Source organism: Typopeltis vanoorti, chromosome 1, assembly GCF_054136105.1.
Source record: "Typopeltis vanoorti isolate ZY-2024b chromosome 1, IOZ_Tvanoo_1.0, whole genome shotgun sequence".
NCBI classification, from domain to species: Eukaryota; Metazoa; Arthropoda; class Arachnida; order Uropygi; family Thelyphonidae; genus Typopeltis; species Typopeltis vanoorti.
In genome coordinates, this window is record NC_143549.1 from 765,071 (window position 1) to 788,477 (window position 23,407).

The window sequence follows — 23,407 nt, forward strand, 5'->3', positions numbered from 1 at the left end:
AGTGTGGTTATGAACTAGTTGACCAGGAAGCCTCCTGACATCACTGACAGGTTTGAGCCTATGCACTAAATGGTGGCCAGCCTGCAGCACTGTTGTTTTAACTGATGTACCCTTGAAAAGGAGATTATAGATGAATGCTTTTGTTTTAAAAGGGTGTATTTTTTTTCTCTCCATTTTTTTGCTTTTTTGTGAGAGATGAAAGAAAGTATAATTTATTAATGCAGAAGTTTCAATCTGAAAGAGATCAGTGCACAAGCAATTTAAAAGGTGGAACAACAGCAATGAATTGTTTTTTCCCTTTAACATATAATAAAAGGCTGCACTAGATTTGACACCACAAAATAGATGGCAAGGTATGATAAAAATAAAATAAATACACCATGAAAAGAAAAAAAGGGTTACTGCTCGTTGCTGATCAAGATGATATGCTCCCAATTTTTGCTGTGGAGAGGCAGTCATCATTCTGTACAATTGCTCAGAATTGTTCTTGTGCTCAGACCTTGGATCAGGGGATAACAGTCTGCATCCACTCCATGCTGTGGCAAACCAGATTATGTAGGGTTTTTTTTTATGGATGACGTAAGGCTGGTGTCACCCTGTTTATTCAAAAGTAACAATGAAAGCAATCACGTGGAACCCAATAAACACAAATGGGAGGGGGGGGGAGAAAGAGAGAAGTCATCAGGTTCACCTGATTTAAAAAAAAAAAAACAGTCTCACATTCATAAAAATCCTGAAAAATCTGGTCTGGCACAGTATGGAGTGAACACTGACCACAATATCTGATCCAAGACTCAATTGATACAGCAATGCCATTTTAAGTTTGGGCAGATGTTCAAAGAGTGCTAAGTGCTTTTACATTGCCCAAACTTAAATCAGAATATCTGCTTCTCAATAACAAAAATTTGGGAAAGTCTCATCTTGATCAATGGTAAGCAGCACCATCCCCATTTCTTTTTTTTTTATTTATGTATTTATCATTTTATCTTTACATTCTTTTTAATTTTTATCATCTCACATGTGATATTACTCTACCACAGCTTGAGTATGTTGAAGAGAGAAACAACCCATTATTGTTGCTCCACCTTTTGAATTGCTTGCACACAAATGATCCGTTAATTCAGATTGAAATATCTATATTAATCTGTTATTAATTTCTTAATATTGATAATATTGATCAAAATATAACATGGGCTGTCTTGGAATCCTATGGTGTGGACAATAAATTGAACTGCCTGCTGAAAGATATAAACAGCCAAGCACAAGCAAAAATCAGAATAGTAGGTGAGACTGGAGATTGGTTTGCCACTAATCAAGGCACAAGACAAGGGGACCCAATATCACACATCTGGGAAGAACACTAGATAAGATTAAAGAAGAAAGTGGAGGCATTTCAATAAATGGCATGAGAATAAACTACCTCTGTTTTGCAGATGACATCGTCCTGATTGAAGAAGACGCAGCAAGGCTGGAACAGACATTGCAGACACTATACAGAAGGAAAAAGATATGGACTAAATGTAAACTTTGAAAAAACTAAAACAATGATATTCAGACAACAGGAGTTACTGAACAGAGTTATGACAGGCAGATTTCAACTGGAAAATGTGGAACACTTCACATATATTGAATGTCGCATGACTTGGACCCCAAAAAAGAGATAAAAATTAGAATAGCCAGAGCAACAACTATTTTAAAAGCCATGGACAAAATATGGAAGAGCCGAGTTATAAAGATGCAAACTAAACTGCGCATTGTAGAAACCTGTATCTTCAGCAGCATGCTCTATGGATGTGAGGCCTGGGTACCCCTGATAGAATCTGAAAGGAGGACACTGGCATTTGAGAGGAAGTGCTATATAAAGATTTTGAGAATAAGCTGGATACAGAAAGTGAACAATGAGGAAATCTACAGATGAATACAACCAAAAGAAAACCTGATCCAGAAAATAATCAAAAAGGAAACTACGTCTATTTGGCCATATATGTAGAATGAATGATGAGAGAAAATTAAAAAAGTTGCGTATAATTTCTGGGAAATTCCCATGCTACTCCTCTAAAACACTATTAATATAATTAACGGCTATTTTAGCCTGTTTTTGTTTAGGAGTGTCCCTTATATTTAATACATTGGCTAACATAACTCAAAAGGGGTATATATATTTAATTTAGGACATTACGGGCGAGTGTAGAAGGCAATTATGGCAGAATAAAAAATGTTGAAAAATTATGTACATACCTTGATTTTGGTTTAAAGATGCCTTCTAAATCCAAGTCTTGTGGAAGGGGGGGGGAAGAGAGGGGATGTACTTGGGACACGGGAAATAAGTTTGGGAACCCGGGTTACTATTAATAATATATATATAAATATATATATATATTATTTTGTTGTGGGGAGAGGGGGGGGGGAAAAGGGAAGGGTATCCTTATGTGGAAACTGGGGCAAGAGTTTACGGGGTGTGGACTGTTTCGGTCATCGTCTGACCATCGTCGGAACTTTGTGGGAATGACTGTAGGGCTATGTCAAGGCTGCAAGATGTGTCTGCCAAATTTGGGCATTTGTTGTCGCTAAATGGCCGGAGGCGTGGCTTAATTTGTAAGTTTTGGATCGTGCAACATTCGGAAATTAGGTAGGGGCGGTGGACGTTGATAGAATTACCATCACATTTTATGGCAATAGTTTCGGATATTCTAAGCATCGTTTCGTTTTCTTGTTTGTCAATGATTATGGCTTTGTCAATTTGGGGAATGTGTTTTAGTTCAAGGGCGTGAGCTGCAATTTCAGTCTTCCCTGTATTCTGTGGTTTGTTTTTCTTTTTTAAGTTGCGATGTTTTTTCGTGTTCAGATATTCTGGAATGGGAATATTGCAATCCCTGAAGTGCTCTTGTAGTCTAGTCCATAACGACCTAATTGTAGAGCCCGTGTAGGTGACGTCACAGTCTTTTTGACAAGGGAATTTGTAGACTACGTTGTGGTGTTCGAATAATTCTTTATGAGTGAGAGATTTAGTAGGTTTTAGGAGAGTTCCTAATTTATGGTTTGTGGTGAATACTAGCTTATAGTTCGTGTTTTTGAAAATGTATTTGTAAGCCTTGTATGTGTTTTGGATGTAAGGCAATTTGATGACCATGCATGTCGGGAAGTCTGCTTTTGTTGTATTATTGTTAAGACGGCATTTTGCCGTAAAGTTCGCGTAATTTATTAGATGCGTGGGGTAGTTTCGATTTTTGAAAACCTGTGTTAAATACTCGAGTTCAGTGTTAAGAAAATTGCTGTTGGTGGAGAATTTGTAAGCATTGATAAATTGTGATAGGATGACTGATTTTTTAATGGAATATGGGTGGTATGAATTGAAATGGAGGTAGTTTCCGACATGTGTGGTCTTGTGAAATATCTTCGTGGCAATTCTGTTATGGCTTCTGATTAATGTAAGATTTAAGAAATTGATGGATTTGTTCTGTTCTGTTTCCATGGTGAATTGTAGTCTGTTGCTAAAATTGTTGAGGGATGTTTGTAAGGCGGAGATGTGTGAGGGTTTGCCAATGCATAGAATATCATCTACGTATCTGCCATAGAAGGTGATGCCGGGGGGGGAGGGTGGAGTAGAAGTGATTCAATGTGCGCCAGGAGTATTTAACACAGGTTTTCAAAAATCGAAACTACCCCACGCATCTAATAAATTACGCGAACTTTACGGCAAAATGCCGTCTTAACAATAATACAACAAAAGCAGACTTCCCGACACGCATGGTCATCAAATTGCCTTACATCCAAAACACATACAAGGCTTACAAATACATTTTCAAAAACATGAACTATAAGCTAGTATTCACCACAAACCATAAATTAGGAACTCTCCAAAAACTACTAAATCTCTCACTCATAAAGAATTATTCCAACACCACAACGTAGTCTACAAATTCCCTTGTCAAAAAGACTGTGACGTCACCTACACGGGCTCTACAATTAGGTCGTTATGGACTAGACTACAAGAGCACTTCAGGGATTGCAATATTCCCATTCCAGAATATCTGAACACGAAAAAACATCGCAACATCAAAAAGAAAAACAAACCAAAGAATACAGGGAAGACTGAAATTGCAGCTCACGCCCTTGAACTAAAACACATTCCCCAAATTGACAAAACCATAATCATTGACAAACAAGAAAACGAAACGATGCTTAGAATATTCGAAACTATTGCCATAAAATGTGATGGTAATTCTATCAACGTCCACCGCCCCTACCTAATTTCCGAATGTTGGACGATCCAAAACTTACAAATTAAGCCACGCCTCCGGCCATTTAGCGACAACAAATGCCCAAATTTGGCAGACACATCTTGCAGCCTTGACATAGCCCTACAGTCATTCCCACAAAGTTCCGACGATGGTCAGACGATGACCGAAACGGTTCACACCCCGTAAACTCTTGCCCCAGTTTCCACATAAGGATACCCTTCCCTTTCCCCCCCCCCTCTCCCCACAACAAAATAATATATATATTTATATATATATTATTAATAGTAACCCGGGTTCCCAAACTTATTTCCCATGTCCCAAGTACATCCCCATGTTCTTTCCCTCTCTTTCCCCACTCCCCCCCTTCCACAAGAGCTTGGATTTAGAAGGCATCTTTAAACCAAAATCAAGGTATGTACATAATTTTTCAACATTTTTTATTCTGCCATAATTGCCTTCTACACTCGCCCGTAATGTCCTAAATTAGATATATATATACCCCGTTTGAGTTATGTTAGCCAATGTATTAAATATAAGGGACACTCCTAAACAAAAACAGGCTAAAATAGCCGTTAATTATATTAAAAAAGTTGCTGTTTGGAATGATTGAAGGAAAGAACAAAAGAGGAAGACCAAACAAAGAATGGAGCGATGACATCGTCAAATGGTGCAGAAACTCTATACACAAACTGAGTAATCTTGCACAAAATAAAATGCAATGGAAGAATCTTATCAAGATGGCATCAGACACCAACGGGCATTGGACCCATGGTTGTTGATGAAGATGATGATGATTAATTTCTTATATCTACATTTTTTTTTTTATTATAATATGGCTGTTATTTATTGTGGTATCTTTCATTGGCTGATGATGTTAAACTTAGAGTAGGAGTATGGAGGTAAAGAATGAAACACCTGTGGACATTTCTCCCACATAGAAAATGCCCAACTCCAGTCCAAGCATGGTCTCAAAGCTGCTGGTATGCTGTGACTGCCTACCAGCACAATCTAGAAAAATAAATAGCAGCAGATAATTCTCTAGTTGGTCAGGAAGCCTCTTGATGCCTTATCATCAGGTCCAGTCCCATGAACTATCTAGAAGCTGACCTGGAGTCACATTACTGTTGTACCCTCAAGATGGAAAAGATGTCAACTGCCTAGTTAATTACAATATTGAGGATAGTCGTATCAAGGATGTCTTTCCACACTGATGTTGAAGAGAGGGATGACATAGATCCTATTCTGAAGGATCTCTGTCATCCTAAAGTTTTATCAGACAATAACACTCATTGCCCCTGCCCTGGAGCTCTACTAGAGTATTTCCTTCAACTATAGAAAGTATGCTTATAAGCAAGTAATACTTGCTTGACCAGAGACTGTTTGTGGAAACAGCTCATGGGAAGAGAGGTTTTCTTGGGTGGAAGAAGCTATATAGTTTAATAGCCTCTATTTCCACTTTTCATGAAATTCATTATACTGTTATTTTGAAATTGTCAAATGAAGCTATTATTACGTGACACCTCAGGGAGTCCAAAGACTCATCGAGGGAGGGCACCCAGTCTACAGCTCTCTGTCTCCAACTACAATGAACCACAACTACCACCATCATCATCATCTACACTAATGCCACATACCACCCACTACCAGTACTCTCACAGACAATCGCAAACATCCATGTTCACTGAGGGATTCGAACCCACAGCCTTTTGGCTGGAGAGCAGATATGCTAATCACTCAGCCAACCAGGCCAGCTATACTTTACATCAATTTGTATATTAAATATATAAAAATAAAACCCCAGTAATAAAAATAAAAAAATGCTTAGTACATCTCAGTTCTACAAAAAGCATACCTAATTTCTCCAGTAAATGCTCCTTTATCCACTTTATAGCAATTCTGAGCTGCCACTCCAACATGTGCTGGCATTTGCTTTCTTACATGCTCCAAATAAACATATGGACATCCAACTACAATCTCTGAAATTGATTAATATTGTCTGATTTTTATTTTTATGAAACATCATACATGATGCAGTGAGATAATTAATCTGGTACCATTATGGTTATTAAATCTATGAGCAATCTCACTAACATATAAGTATTTGTTAAACTAGTAGCAATTCTAAAATAATCAGTAATAAATGATACCTCAAACAAGATCATGTCGTGCAACCAGTAACATGAGACAATATGGTACCGACAAGTTAAAAAAATAATAAATAAATAAATAAAAACTGAAAAAGGGAAAAAGGCATGCATCATAAAAGAAACTTTTCTGAGAATATACCAAACATCACTGTTTATTTTTATAATAATTCAACCCATGAAAAGTTGTAGACCCATCATTCAAATTATGAGCAGACTATGTTGGAAGTTTTTTTTCACTTGGTTATACTATAAATTATATATTTGGTTTAATCCTTTTATCCAAGTGTAAGCAACCAAAGTTTGGGCCTAAAGTATCTTCAGGACTGGGGCAACTCATGGCAAAGGTGGACTAACTTCACATCATTTGCCTTAGTATCCCATAATGCAAAGCACATCTCCTTGCAGACATGTATAATGCCATGCATTATGGGAAGGGTCACTACCCAGACCAGTTTCGACCTTTATTGAGGTCTCTTCAGTGGCAGCCAGACCCAGAGGTGATAGCAAGGTTGAATATTTGCCCCAGTCCTATAGATACTTTAGGTACAAACTTTGTTTGTTTACACTTGGATAAAGGATTAAATCAAATATATAATTTATAGTATCATCATCAACAACCATGGGTCCAGTGCCCGATGCCATCTTGACATGATTCCTCCACTGCATTCTATTCTGTACAAGATGACTCAGTCCGTGCATAGAGTATAACCAAGTGAAAAAACTTCCAACATCTTTCTCTAATCCACAGTAATTTAATAATAAGGTGTGACACCTTTTGTTGCCAAAAGGTGTCATATATGGAAATATGACTTTGCATTGCTTCAACCTTAGTATCACCTCTGAGTCTGTTTCCCACTGAAGCAACCTAAATAAAGGTCGAAACCAGTCTAGCTAGTGACCGTTCCCATAATGCATAGCCTCTGGGTCTGGCTCTCACTGAAGAGACCTCAATAAAGGTCGAAACCAGTCTGGGTAGTGACCCTTCCCATAATGCATAGCATTATACGTCTGCAAGGAGATGCAAAGTCAGTCCATCTTTGCCACAAGTCCTGAAGATACTTCAGGCACAAATTTTGTTTGCTTACACTTGGATAAAGGATTAAATCAAATATATAATTTATGTGCAGACTAATAATTAGTCATGAAATCATGCACTGGAAACAAATGGATATCTTTTTCAAGTTGGATGCCTTAAGAAACATGAAAAGATTTTATTTCCAGAGCATGATTCAAACCCATATGGAGAAAAAACAGATGCCATTTACCCAAATAGCTGGCTAAGACTATATTCAGTAATTCATAAAATGCAATTGAATGGGTTTGGTATCAGGATGTGGAGACAATTACTTCTTGATATGAGACATAATATAAAGAATCAGAAAAACTAAATCACATTGGGAGGAATATTTTTAGTGAATACTTCAACATAAGAGCAACTAAATTATGTAACTATAAAAATTATATGAATGTGCATAGAAAAGAAAGTGATTTTGATGAAAGAGTGATATGTGCTTGCCAAATTCAAACTTATTAGTTAAGTACAAGGCAATCTGCAAATGAGGTATTAGATACTAATAAAGATGTATCAGTAATCCAATCAACTGATCCAAGTAGGTTACAGCAGTGAGTCTGCAAAGAAGACGAAGTTACTTATATCCAAACACAAATGCAGAGTTGAAAGTTTTTTTCACTTGGTTATACTATAAATTATTAAAGATGCCAAGAAATGATAATCTTGGTTTCATCCTTCATCCAAATATAAACAAAGCTTGTGCGTGAAGTCACTTCACAATTAGGCTACTTATGTATAGAGGCCAATGACTTCACATCAATTGGCTTAGTATCCCATAATGCAACACATCCTTACAGACATTTATATTGCTGTGCATTATGGGAAGGGTCACTACCCAGACTAGTTTCAACCTTCACTGAGGTGAAAACGTAAAGGGTGTGCTCATCATAGGCCTAGAGTAGTTAGTATAAGGATGCAAGTGAGCCAGATAGTATGAGTAAAAGGGCTGAGGCCTTTTCTCTATCATCATATAGCCAAAGGGTATCAGTTTTCCTTTTTCACCAGTCTCATGTAGACGAACAACAACAACAAAAAGATCAATCGAAACTGAAGTGCAAAGATGACTGATTAATCCTTATCTGAGTTAACTGCCTTGCGTTCGTCTTCTCTGCCTGGGATTGCTCTCCAGTCATCCCTGCAATTGATCATAAGATTCCATTGAACCAAGAGGATGGAACCATGTAAAAAACCTCTCATAGTAAAAAACTGACAGAATTTTATCTCACCCTGGTGAATATTGCATAATGTCGGTCATTACATCCTGGATTACTTTGGACAGACAGAGAGATCTGCAACCATCCATCTAGAAGAATGCATATTATATTTCTGCAATCAGGGCCTTGCAGACCATGTTTTGGATACAACCAACAGGATCTCCTGGAGTAAGACCACCATGCTCCACCATAGTAAATTCAAAAAAGAAAGACTGTTTTTAGAATCTGAGGCTGCAATCAGAAATCAACTGAATTTAAATAAATACGGTTGCATAAAACTTTAATTATCAAAGATCCCACATTACATCCTAGGCTACTTATAAACGCCCATAGAGAGTGCACCACCTAGATAGGACTTCAGAGTCATTGTATTGTATTTCAGTGAATTATTACAAAAGTTATTTGTAATCCCTGAATTATTACAAAAGTTATTTGTAATCCCTGAAGATGTCTCAGTGACAGACGAAATATTGAAAGCATTAAAATTAGTTTTATTCCTTTCCCACTGCTGATAATACTCCATTAAACCTCCAACATGATGTCCTCACAGCAGTTAAGCCTCAACACACAGCATACTGTGAATGGTCTACACCACCTATCCCAAAATATGATATCTCCTAGAATGGTCATTTCTAAATACAGAAATCATCTGATTGAACAATAAAGTTTCCACAATACAAAACATTTGTATGTTGTATTGCTGATTTTCAAATCCATGTTTCTTTTTAACCTACCATAAATTGCATCTTAATTCATTAATTATAAAAATCAAAATTCTCTTCCCATTGCTGACAGGTGGTGGATACTGCAAAAAACTGTTCTGTTGTAAGTAATGGAATGCCCAACACATTACATAATCTGTTCCAAATATGCAGGACAAGAGGGCAACTGTAAAATGCATGTTGTACTGTTTCCCAGTTGATAACAGACATACAGATTGGATCTCGAATGTTAAACTGCCTCATTTTGATGACATTTACTGAAAGGTGACTGGTTACTGTAGCGACTCTCCAACCAACTGTGGAAAATTATGGCAAAAGAGATTCAAGTTTCTTTTGTTTTTTCTGTTAAAATTGCTTTTCTGTTTCTTCTTCGATTTCTCCTTGTAGAACAGTTTCATGTGTTTGCATTTTGTCTTATATCTGTTCATTGTTACATTGTTTATTACTGGTAATTTCAACTGATGTTGTTCCATTCATATTTAACTGGAAATGTAGCTCCTGCAGTTCTGGAATTTGGGGGGGTTAATTTCTGGCTGATTTAGTTGCGCACTTTTTGTAATTTTACGAAGTATAGTTTGTTTAAATGCAATCTTTACTAGTCTGAATTGGAAGATTGGGGACTCTTCTTTATACTTATGATATATATATATATATCAATCATCATCATCAAATTCCTGTCATGTACCCTAAACCGTAGCTGAGGGTACATGGCAGGTATATGATAGTACTACATGAAAAATTTACATAATTACTAACTTCCTATCTACAATTTTCCTCCAAATCAGTCTGTTACTTGTCAAGACTCCAACATTATCAGATCTTATATTTCATCTAAGGCACTTTGTACAGTATCAATCCACTTATATCTTGGTCTTCCTCTGGATCTTTTTCCTGCCAACCTGGCAGAGAACACTTGTTTTGCTAATCTTTCCTCGCCCATTCTGTTTAAGTGACCATACCACTTGAGATTAGCTCTGCTAACACATTCCTGGATGCTGACAATGTCAAGTTCTTTCCTAATATCCTCGTTTTTAATATGATATTGCCATTGATTCCATCTGTTCATGCCCCTAATCTTTCTCAGGACTCTCATATTTACGGTCTCTAGTCTTTGGTCAAGTGTTTTACTTCTGATCCAGCTCTCAGATCCATAAGTTAAAATTGGCTTGAATACTGCCTTGTAGACAACTAATTTAGTATTTGGCTAGTTTCTGTTATTCCATATAAATTTATTTTCAGTTGACTTCCTACCATACCAGCTTTGTTGATTCTGTTGTCTATCTCAGTATTTAATTCACCATCTTCACTAAAAATCGTGCATAAGGAGCTGAAATGTTTTTCTTGTACCATAGGTTCTCCATTCACAACACAGTTGCCATTTCAGCGAAGTGTGGTTGCTGTTCTCAAAGTCTTTCATTTTTTTCTTCAATAATCTTTGTGTATTTTAGTCTACAGTTCACATCTGAGAGCTGCTCAACTTTCATTCGCTTTAAAACTTTCTTACATGGTATTCTTTTCAATATGAAATTCAATTTTATCCTGCTCAAGACTAATTAGTGATCACTTGCAATTTCAAATCCTCTGTACACTCTGGTGTCCTGCACAAAGGAGAAAACATCACTATCAACAATAATATAGTCAATGAGACTTTTCTTATTACTTGCCTCTTCTCTCCATGTGAATTTGTGCACATTTTTATGTCGGAACATGGTGTTAGTAATAACCAGTTCATGTCCTGAGCAGAAATCCAACAGGTATTTGCCATTATTATTAGCTTTGCTCTTTTCTCCAAATTTTCCCAAAATATTTTTGTATGTCTGACAATCATTTCCTACTCTGCTATTTAGATCCCCAACAAGGACCAACTCTTCCTTTTTCACTGCTGGCTGCTTTCTCTAAAGCCTGAAATAATTCCACCACTTTTACTTTAGTAGCACTTTCTATGAGACCATAGGCACAAATAAGTCTCATTGTCCAGTTCCCCATTCTGATATTTGCCCACATCACTGTACTTTAGACTGCCTGCCATTCAAGAAGATTAGCCTCGTATTTAATGTTGAATAATATGGCTACTCCTTCTTTTCCTTGATTGTTATTGCCTGAATATAACATTTTGTATTTATTGCTCAGAAAGATCTCACCAGTTTTTGTCTTTTTTGTTTCAGTCACCCCTATTATGTCGATCTGGTATTTATCTAATTCCTCAGCTAGCTCCATTTCTTTGCCATTCAGACTTGGTATGTTGATAGTACCGACCTTTAACTCTGGTGATGTTGAGTTGGGGTGTGTTTTCAGATTTATATATATATATATATATATATATATATATATATATACACAGTGGTACCTTGAGATACGAGTTTAATTCATTCCATGACAGAGCTCGTAAGTCAAAATGCTCATGTCTCAAATCAATTTTCCCCATTGAAATTAATTAAAATGAGATTAATTCATACCAGACCCCAAAAAACCACTCCAATTTTTTTATAATTATGTATTTATAATGAACAAATATTGTATACAAACAAAACAAAACCAAATACTGTACATACATACATACATGTAAAAGAGAATCTAAAGAAATAAACAATGTTGGCAGAGTGATTAGCATATGGTATTAATTATTTCTTTCACTTCACTTTAGCTAAACTTAATTTTCTTCTTCACTAGTTTTTTTCTTTTTTGCCATGCTTTCAGCGCGTTCATCTGCAGGGCGGATGAAAGTGATGAAACCTAACCTAACCGAACATCACCTTTTTCCACCACTGTTCTTTACACTCACCTTCTTTGGACTCATGGTTATACGAAAAAAATTAGCTAAATAACTGTACATACAAAAAAACTCAACACGACAGAAATGCTTCTGCGGTGAGGTAAACATGTGAAATGAATGACGCGCAAGACTCTTGAATCTGAGCAGATGGTTGTGATGTCACCGAAGCAGGCTCGTATCTCAAATTCTGGCTCATAACTCAAGGCAAAAAATCGACCTAGTGACGGCTCGTATCTCAAAAACTCATATGTTGGGGCACTCGTATCTCAAGGTACCACTGTGTGTATATATATATATATATATATATATATATATATATACAGTACAACCCCTTTTTTTTTACACTTTTCAGGGGACTGATGGAAAAAAAGTGTAAATAGCAGGAAATGTAAAAAAAAGCTAAAAGATGTCTTACTGCTAGTATGCGAGTCTACCTACTCGATTACAAAATTTAATAACTGAAAATAAATTAATTTACAATTACAGTACTTACATTTATCTATTTAAAAAAATCTATATATAAAAAATTGTTGATTGTTTTTGCTTTTCTTTTTTTTTTTTTTTTTTTTGACATAGCGCCACATTGCTTTAAATTGAGTTCAATGTTTGACCTGTTTTTTACTATCGTGTTCAAAGTGGACGGAGAGTCCAAGATCGTTTGCTAAATGCACATGTGTTCCGGCATGCCAATCTACACATCGCAGAATTACCATCTTTTCTTCTACCGAAATACATTTTCTGTCTTTTTTTTTCTCCATGTTACTAACATGGATAATCTATCGTCGCAACTTGAAAGCAACTCTCACACACTAAATTACGTAGCAGAAATTCTGAAATATCAATTCGTACTGTGATTGAAAAATCACGGTATCGCTCATCACTACATTACTGCTGCAAACATGCAGGTCACCATGATGGCAGAAGCGAAACTACAGCTGACGGCAACGCCATCTGAGAACAGAAATGTGCAGATGTCCACAGAAATCGATTCGAAAATCAGTATTGCCACCCGAGAAAAAAACGCAAAACACGGGATATAACGTCCACATCAAGTTGTTAATGACGGGAAAACAATATATCGTAAGAATAGGTCTTAAGACGGGGCCAATGGAAAATGACGTAAATGGCAGGAAAACGTAAATTGCGGGAACGTAAAAACAGGGTTTTACTGTGTGTTTATATATATATATTATTAAAAAGTTTTAATGACTGATACCGAGATATAAAGAGATGACATGGTATATTTGAAAAGATACTACTAGTTTACTAGTTTCGTTGAATTGATCAACATCTTCAGGTATCACAAGGTGTATATATTTGTTCTAATTGGCTCTACTAGTGCTTCCACTCTTTCAGCAAAAGTTCTGAAAGGGCAGTGTTCAAACCCTGTCAGAAATTTAGCATTTCTGACAGAGTTTGAGACATTGATTAGCAATATGCCAGATCTCCGTGCAGTTGAAACATTTAGATTTGACACCCAAGTGATTGTATGAACCATAATGCAGGCACTGCCTCTGTACTCTGGAATAGTTTACTATAACTCTGGTTGTACCGATGTTAGCAAAATTTGGTACTGGCATCTTCATATCCACTGGTGACCTCACCAGAAAACCAGTTTGGATCTTCACCTGATAAGTCCTTTCGTATGTTACTGATTTAACCCATTTTGAAAATGTTTGTTTAAGAATTTCATTACTTGTCTCTATATATTCGATTTCAAATCGTTTGATTTTTACTGTTTAACCTGGCTTTCCACAATTACAAGAAATACTGTGCTACCTTCGAATGTAAACCTGTAATAGTTTATCCCTTGTTTCTTCTTTAACTATAATTAAATATTTCCCTCTGCCATATGGCATGAAAAAATGCATCTTACTAGCAACAACTATCTCTTTTAAAACCTTAGTCACCCATCTTGCTTCCTTCACATCCAGGAATTTCAATTCCTAAAGTGTGCATCCTTGGAGGAATTGGCACCATTATCTTAGGTGGTGGGGGGGGGGGAATAAAACCTCTGCATTTGATTGTAGATGCAACAAGCCACTCTACCAATCCATCTGCCTGGAAAATGAGTGTCAAGGTGCGACCTTACATCTATCAGGTAATGAGGAGGTTCTCGGTCTTGCTTGAAATGTAAACGTCCACCATGGTTATCATCATCTAATTATGGTATTAGGTACCCTTGAAGCATGTCCAGTACTCATCACAAAAAACTTTCAGTCGTAAGATTGGGAATTAAATAATCCTGTGATACAGAAACAATTCTACACCACCAGCAAATGCTATATTTGAGCTACTATAAAACGGCAGCTATGATACTGCCAAAAGTAATCCTGTAAATGCAGATTTTAACTGCACTACCAACAATCTTAATATATTTACTTCAAAGAAAAGGTAGTGCTAGTGGGAGTGAAACCACCACTGGCACCAGTAAAATAAAATGAAAGTGAAAAACAAAGTACTCATCCTGCTGAAATCCGAGATGTCATCAGTGGGAGCCAGACCCAGAAGTGATACCAAAGTTGAAGTAATGCAGAAGTCATATTTCCAAAAACAAGTAGTCAAAAGGTGTTACACCTTATTATTAAAATACTCTGGATTAGAGATAGATGTTGACAAAGTTTATTCATTTGGTTATGCTATAAATAAAAGATGCAAATTATAATCTTGGTTTCATCCTTTATCTATGATGAGGCTATACAATTAAGTATCTCCAGAAAAGTAGTAGTGAAGATATAAAAGCTGGAGAGAGAGCTCACGAAACAGGTTAACAGAAAATGTAATCTTTGCAATGAACATGGATTTACTAAGATAAGTTTATGTTAGGTAACTTACATTTTAAAATGATGTTAAGGTTGATTTAGACAAGGGAAATGGATACACCACAATACTTCGACTGTTCCAAAGCTTATGAAAGGAAGTAAAATGGAAGGCTGTCGCATAAGCTGAAGAGTAAGGAATTAGATTATAAATAATTAGTGCAGATAAGATGCTTGACTGATAACTATCAAAAAGTGGAGGAGAAAGAGGGGGGTGGGGTGGTAAGTGTGTTTGTGGAGTGAGTGAGTTAGTAAAAATTCAGATGATCAGTGGCAATACTGCAGGGATTCAATTCTTGAATCCCTGCATATGGATTGAATCCCTTGAATAACTGAATCAATTCTTGGTTCAGTTATTTAATCTGGATATCAATGACATTAGAAGGAATTTTATGGAGCAAAGCTATTTGCAGATGATGCAAAGACAACCAGGAGGATAATTAGGGATGAGCATTTTTGTAATAGATTTCACAGTTTGATACGAACACAGATGGATAAGAAAATAACTATTTATTAACTTAAAAGCTAATATTTCGCTGGTATTATATCCAGCATCTTCAGAGCACACAACACAAAGTTTTGTTTTTTTTTTAAACCTAGATTGCACCATATTAGGACTTTAGTCTTGTGTTGCTTGCTGCAATTACTTTTACTAGCCCCACTGTTACACCGGATTGTGGTTGTTTTGCATTTGTAACAAACTTTGTGTTGTGTGCTCTGAAGATGCTGGATATAATGCCAGCGAAATATTAGCTTTTAAATTAATAAATAGTTATTTTCTTATCCATCTGTGTTCATATGAAACCGTGAAATCTATTACAAAAATGTCTGACGAACACATAAGCCTATCCACGCATAGGGATGAGCATGGCATGCAGAATGATTTGAATAGGTTGGAATTGCAAGTAAAAATGAATGCCAGTTTAATGCAAGTAAATGAAAAGGTGTGCACCTTGATATATTATTAATGCAGGGGTAGACCCACACATTCTAAAAGACCTAAAAGAAAAAGTACTCACAACAGACAGACAACCCATTCCACTCATTTACTGCTCTCCAATTGAAAAATCTATTTCTCACAACTTTGCTAACCATATTCCTACTCAATTTTTAGGGATGACTCCTTGTTCTCCCACCTCAAACGAAGTGCTGAAATATTTCCTCTGCATCAATCCTATAAAACCTTTTTAGGTTTTATAGAATTAAAAACCGTCAGGCGGCATCTGTGAGTAAGTTACTATAAACTAGTGCTCCAGCATTTTATTGCTACTGCAAGAGTTTTCCATTCAAATTAAATGCCAAAAGGAAATCTTAACAGCAGGTACCAAGAAGCAGATAACCTCAGCACAAGCTGTAAGTACTTTTAGTGCATTAAACCAGTTATATTTTGATCTAAAAATCGGCAACGTGCAAGCGCACGCCATGCCTACTGTACAAAGCAAAGATGGTGGCAACAAAAGTCAACGACGAACAAGCACCCCGTGTCTCGCCAGCATTATATATATATATATATATATATATATATATATATATATATATATATAATGTGCATGTTCTGCTGCCACTGGTTACACGCTTCCTGTGTAACCAGTGGCATGAAAAATGGACGAAAAAAATGGACGAAATGGCACACAAGATATACATCAACCTTAACCAGCCCTATTTCTGTTCATTGTGCCTCCCGTCTGTAAAACAGCTCCTGAACTTAGGCAAACAAATAGAAAGGCTCTAACAACACATCAGTGTTATGAACGAAACTCTTTCCTCTAAAATATGCGTACTAGAAACCAAACTCAAATCAATTGACGATCAGCAGAGCAACGCAAGTTCATCCCTCCCTGCGAATGAACTCCGTGAAATAATTCCATCAATGGTGCATAACTCGATAGAGGGCAAAAACAAAAAACATTCACCGTCATCATTTTGAACTTTCCAAAAGAAACAGAAAAGCACTAAAAGAAGACATCTTCAAACTAGCTGAAGACTGCAACATCGACCATAAAAAAATATCATCAGATGTCATCGTTTTGGCATCTGACATGCATATGTGCTCAACTAGACTTATCATTTGCACAAAGAGAACAAGGAAGCCATCTTCGAAGACAACTTCAAAATGGATTTTGATGTTTTTCGAAGAAAAACATCAAAATGGTGACTACAGGACCATTGACTACAGACAAGTTGAATTGGTACAAAAACCAAGTGACATCACTAGCATCCACCATGGTGACAAGTATGCAGGCACTGCATAGGAAACATGCAGGAACCCTGCAGTCAAACCTATGACTCACAAAACCCTACAAATCCACTTTACCAACATCTGAGGTTTAAACTCCAACCTTAATAGTGTCCACTATCACCTGCAGTCTACCAAATCCCACCTATTCATTCTGGCAGAAACTCAGATCTCACCTCCCTCCAGCACTATTCATCTGAACCTTCCAAACTACACATTCTAACTCCTTTTGACCTAAGGGTGGAGCCTGTGCATACATCCACTCTGATATACTTTGCCAGAGAGCACCCAACCTAGAATCTCCCAACTCTGATCTCCTCTGGATGAAAATATCCCTACCCAACTCAGTCAAATTCATATGCTGTCTCTATCGCTTCCCAAATGCAACCAACCAGTCTAAGCTCTTTAATTTCCTCTCCCTAAAAATTTACTTTCTCCATTCCCACTTTCCCAACAGCAAAATCATCCTCTTAGGAGATTTTAATGTCCACAATACCAACTGGCTTTCCTCCTCCAGCTGTACAGATCTTGCAGGCAGAGATGTCGAAACATTCGGCATCACTAATGACCTTACACAACTCGTTCAGATGCCAACCAGAATACCTGATAACCCGAACCAATCTCCAAACACTCTAGACTTCCTCCTCCTGACCAATGACCCTTCCAAATACACAGTGAAAGTAGAGGGCCCACTAGGCAATTCTTCAAGGTTCTGTCCTCTCACCAACCCTCTTCCTACTATATATCAATGACCTACTTCAGCTTACCTCCAACCCAATACACAGTTTTGCAGATGACGGCACATTGCACTCCTCCCTTTCTTTTGATAAACCTTAATCCACACAACTCATCTCAACCTACAGATCAGCAACCACCACTGCCCTTAATTCAGACCTCCAAGCCATCCTCCAATGGGTTCAGATAACCTAGTCAATTTCAATGCAAATAAAACCTAGTACTGTTTCATTTCTCATAAAAAAAGAACCAGTTTCTCCCAGTATTATTTTTGACAATACCCAAATTTCCAGACAATCTGAGATTTCTCTTCTTGGAATTACCCTAACTTCAAGCCTCTCCTGGCACAAACACATAACCATTGCATCCTCAACTTCTAAAAACTAGGATTTCTCTTTCGCTCAAGACGTTACTTCACCCCTGAACAGCTATTAACCTTATACAAATCACAAATCCACCCAACAATCGAATACAGCTCCCACATATGGAGTGGGGCTCCCAAAAGCTCCCTCAAATTGCTTGACTCCATAGAGAGGAGAGCAATCAAGCTTATTAATGACCCATCTCTTACCAACTCACTTCCCCCACTTTCACACAGACGACTGGTCTCTGCACTATGTCTTCTACAAATATTTCCATGGCAAATGTTCATCCGAAATAGCATCAATAATTCCCCTAATTAGTACTAAGTGCATTGGAACATGTGCAGCTGCTGCTCAACATCCCTACACAGTGCACCTTGAAACCCACAGATCAAGTTTCTTCTTCTCCTCCCTTGTCCCTGCAACCGCTATACTATGGAAGTCTTCCCCTTGATGTATTCTCCAGGGAATACAATCTGCAGTCATTCAAACCTAATGTGAACAAGTACTTTCTTTCCCAACCTATACACGGTACTAATGTACTATAGGTTGATCTACCAACCTCTCGTGTATGGGCTCGACATAAAAAAAGGTGGAAGATGAATGTCATCACCTGGTGTGAGACCACCAACCCCACTTATTTGAGGCCTGAAGTAGCTCGAAAAAGTTCCATGGCTAGAGGAACATCAGAGAGACATTTCATACAATAGAATCAGAGCAAGAGCATTTTCAAGTCACATCTTATTTTCAGTGAACACAAATGATTAAGGCTGCCAACACGGAGTAAATTGGAATGCAACATCAAACATTTATATTTGTCATGATGAAGTGGAAAGCTGCATAGATGAATCCAAAGAAATTGTCCTAGACCCTTCTAACATCAACAGCAACCTCAGTTATAGTCTACCTGACTTGCATAGTTCTGCCATTAGATACTGGCGTATGCATGACTCATACTCGCATTTGCACAACAATAGAACTACAGAACAGACTATAATGACAATTCAAACTTAACTTCAGTTTACAAGTCTGTCATTATAATGGCACAGTGTTTTTATGTTTTTTTTTTTAATTTGCTTTAAGTGTTACCACACCTGAAGAAGTCTTTTGACGAAACTTGTGTACTCCATTAAATTAACTTATCTATTTTCTCGGTTTCAGCCAGTCAAAAAATGATTAACATATCTAATCACTGAGTCAATGTAACTAATGATCATATATATATATATATATATATATAAAATGTAACCGAAATGCATCCCCTCATTTTCCACCTATTAACCAACTTATCGAACCCATAAACCCTCAATCTATCATCATGGATTGCATTTCAGGCCACATGGCATCTTGCTTACTCATCTATAGATTATCTCCACCACTTCCTCCTTGAGAAACCCAGGAGACCATACCTGAGCACAGTAATTCAGATGTGGACATATGAAAGCCTTATTAAAGAGAAATTATAAATTATCTCTGCTTCTTAATGTGTTCTTAAAGTGATCCTATATGCTAACTTGACACATTAGTAATAATGCTCTTTGAGCCAACTACACTGTTGTCAAAAACTAAGGACAAACTACGTCTTCACCTGTATATGAAAACATTTTCATGACTTTAGTGAAATGTGGACAAACTAAATGCCAGCATATAATAAATTATATTGCACAAAAAATGTAATAAAAATTAAATGCAATAATTTTGACAGAAACTAAACATTTCCTAAGGATATAAAGAAGCAACATAGCGCTTACAGAAAGCAATGCAAAGACACATTTTACTATGGAGTATGTCCAACCGGAACTGTGATACGGCTCTCACGATGTCATACCCTGCTTAGCAATGATTCAGAAGTTCTTAAAGCAAACTGGCCTATTCCTCCCTCAGAGCAAGGATAAGGCCTTGTTTGTTTTGAGCAACAATGTATCTCCCTATTGCATCCCAAAAGTGTTCTATGGGATTGAGATATGGGGAGTATACTGGCCACTCGATTCAATTAATATCCTCAGTCTCCAGAAGTATCTCCACTGCTCGTGTACAATGTGATGTGGCATTGTCATCCATAAAAATGAATTCTTTGCCTATAACACCACAGAACAATCAAATATGTTGTTGGAAAACTTCATTGCAATATAGTTCACCAGTCACAATCCCTTATTCCAGAACTAGTAGTTCGGTTCATGCATTAATCATAATACCTCCCCCACACAACATCTATTCCTTTCAAGAACATTCTCATAATGGCAAGCAGTACCACTTTCACACTAGATCAAGTGTCATCTAGAATTGGAGGAAAGACTAAAACAACTCTAATAATACATTTATTGAGGTCTCATCAGTGGGAGCCAGACCCAGAAGTGGTGATACTAAGGCAGAAGCAATGGAGAGGTCATATTTACTTATACAAGTTGCCAAAAGGTGTACCATCTTGTTATTAATTTACTCTGGATTTAGAGAAAGATGTTGGAAGTTTATTTTCCACTTGGTTAAACTATAATAAATTTAGTTTAATCCTTTACCCAAGTGAAGAAAACAAAGTTTGTGCCTTGCATCTGGCTCCCACTGACAAGACCTCAATAAAGGTCGAAACCGGTCTGGGTAGTGGCCCTTCCCTTAATGCATAGCATTATACATGTCTGCAAGGTGATGTGCTTTGCATTATGGGAGATACTGAGACAAGGACTGATCAGAGCTTGGTCAACCTTTACTACGAGTTGCCTCAGTCCTGAAGATACTTCAGGTGCAAACTTTGTTTGCCTACACTTGGGTAAAGGATTAAACTAAATTTATTATAGTCTAACCAAGTGGAAAATAAACTTCCAACATCTTTCTCTAAATCCAGAGTAAATTAATAATAAGGTTAGGTTAGCTGCTGTGGTGTGTCGATTACATTTTGAGTTTAGAACAAAAAGTCTGTCTTCGTGCACCATGAACAAGGGCCACCTCTTAGCAAACATCTTGAACACATTCCATTGACTTCAAATACCTGCCCACAGCTTGGATGCAAAGTTCTGTGAGATTCCAAACTCTCTAGCAATATCATCATCAAATTCCTGATATATACCCTCAAGGGGTGTACAGGATATGATAGTACTACATGAGCAATTACATCATTACTAACTTACTATCTACAATTTTCCTCCAAATCAGTCTGTTACCTGTCAAGACTCCAACATTATCACATCTTATATTTCTATCTTCTAAGGCACTTTTTGATAACCTATGCAAAAAAGCCAAAGAAAAATGGTTAGAAGAAAAAGTTAAGAAATGCCAAGCATACCAACAAAACAACCTAAAAGTCTTCCATGATACTGTAAGAGAAATTACAAAGGAATTCTCAGCAAAAGCAGTAACAATGATAAACAACAAGATAACTGAAACCAGGAATATTGAAGATATAAGAAAAATCTGGTCAAACCATTTTAAGACTATCTTCCACCAAGGAAACAAAACTACAATGCCAACAACAGAAGAAAATAATGACCACCCAAAAATTTTACAAGTTAGATATGCAATAAAACAGATGAAAAACAATAAAGCACCAGGAATTGATACTATCCCTACTGAACTGTGGTCATGTGGAAGCAGCATATCAATAGAATATTTAACAACACTATTCAATAAAATACTACAAACAGGAGAGATCCCAGATGACTGGAGAACTGGAAAGATCATCCCAATATACAAGAAAGGAGACTGCAGAAATTACAGACTAATCAATTTACTCTCCCACACCTATAAAATATTTGTAAGAATTATACAAAATAGATTAAAATACACCTATGAAGAAATGATAGGCATAGAACAAGCTGGTTTCCAAGGAAATTATTCAACAATAGACCAAATTTTCACATTGCACCAACTAGCAGAGTTCAGCTGGAAAGACCATAAAGAACTATATTGTTGTTTTGTGGACTTTAAACAAGCTTTCGATAGCAACAACACAGAAATCCTTCTCAAAATTCTACTAGAAAAAGCAACAGACAAATATATAATACAGTTTCTGATAAAATATTACTCTAAGACAAATGTAATAATTAAAAAGAACACACTCACAAGAGAACCCATAGAGATCCAAAAAGGAGTAATGCAAGGATGCCCATTATCCCCATGCCTATTCAACATATATCTAGAAGTTGTAAAGAAGGCAATAGAAAATGAGCCTGGAATAAATGTCAATGGTTCAAACATAAATAATATCAAATATGCGGATGATCTCATCCTTATTGCAAGAATCCCCAAATGAATTACAAAAGTTGATAAACAAGCTAAACGAAACCTGTAAAACATATGACATGACAATAAATATACAAAAGTGATGAAAATAGGGAGGAACAGAACTACCATCTCAGCCACCCTAAACGGAGAACAAATAGAACAAGTAGACAACTTCATATACCTTGGATCAAAACTAACAGAAACAATAGATGAACTCAAAACAATCAAACACAGTAGTGATAGGATGGCACACCATGGGAAAATTACAGAAAATCTGGAAAAAAAAACAAGATATCTAAGCAAGTCAAATTCAAATTATATGAAGCAATAATTATACCAACAGTCATCTATGGAGCAGAAGCATGGAAGTTATGAAAAGAGAGGAGAAAAAACTGCTGGCATTTGAAATGGAATGCTTAAGAAAAATAAATAGAAGAAGTTAGATAGAAAAGAAAACAAACGTCACAATCAAACAATAATTATTGTATAAAAAGACAATAATAGAAAAAATTAGAAAACAACAACTAAGATGGTTTGGCCACACTGTACGCATGGATGCAGACAGACTTCCTAACGTCCTAATCAATACTTTTCCCAATTGAAAAAAGAAGACCCGGAAGACCAAGAATTACTTGACTGAAATTAATAAAGAACATCTCGGGATGTAGAACATATAAGGAACTTTTACGAACAGCAAAGAATAGAGAAGACTGGAAGATCCTGCTCAAGAGAAGACTCAACCCGTCTTAGACAGAAGAGAAGAAGATAAGAGAAGGCACTTTTTACTGTATCAATCCACCTATATCTTGGTCTTCCTCTGGATCTTTTTCCTGACAACCTGGCAGAGCACACTTGTTTAGCTAATCTTTCC

General features: G+C 36.7%; 1 protein-coding gene across 1 annotated transcript in view; it reads right to left on the reverse strand.

The window, feature by feature from the left end:
• Positions 1-23,407, reverse strand: part of Tpi (triose phosphate isomerase) — a 280,832-nt gene that overhangs the window by 211,997 nt on the left and 45,428 nt on the right. Inside the window, exon 3 of the mRNA XM_090406467.1 lies at positions 6,094-6,217. Within this exon, the coding sequence (XP_090262593.1) occupies positions 6,094-6,217 (124 nt within the window). The remainder of the gene's footprint in view (positions 1-6,093; positions 6,218-23,407) is intronic.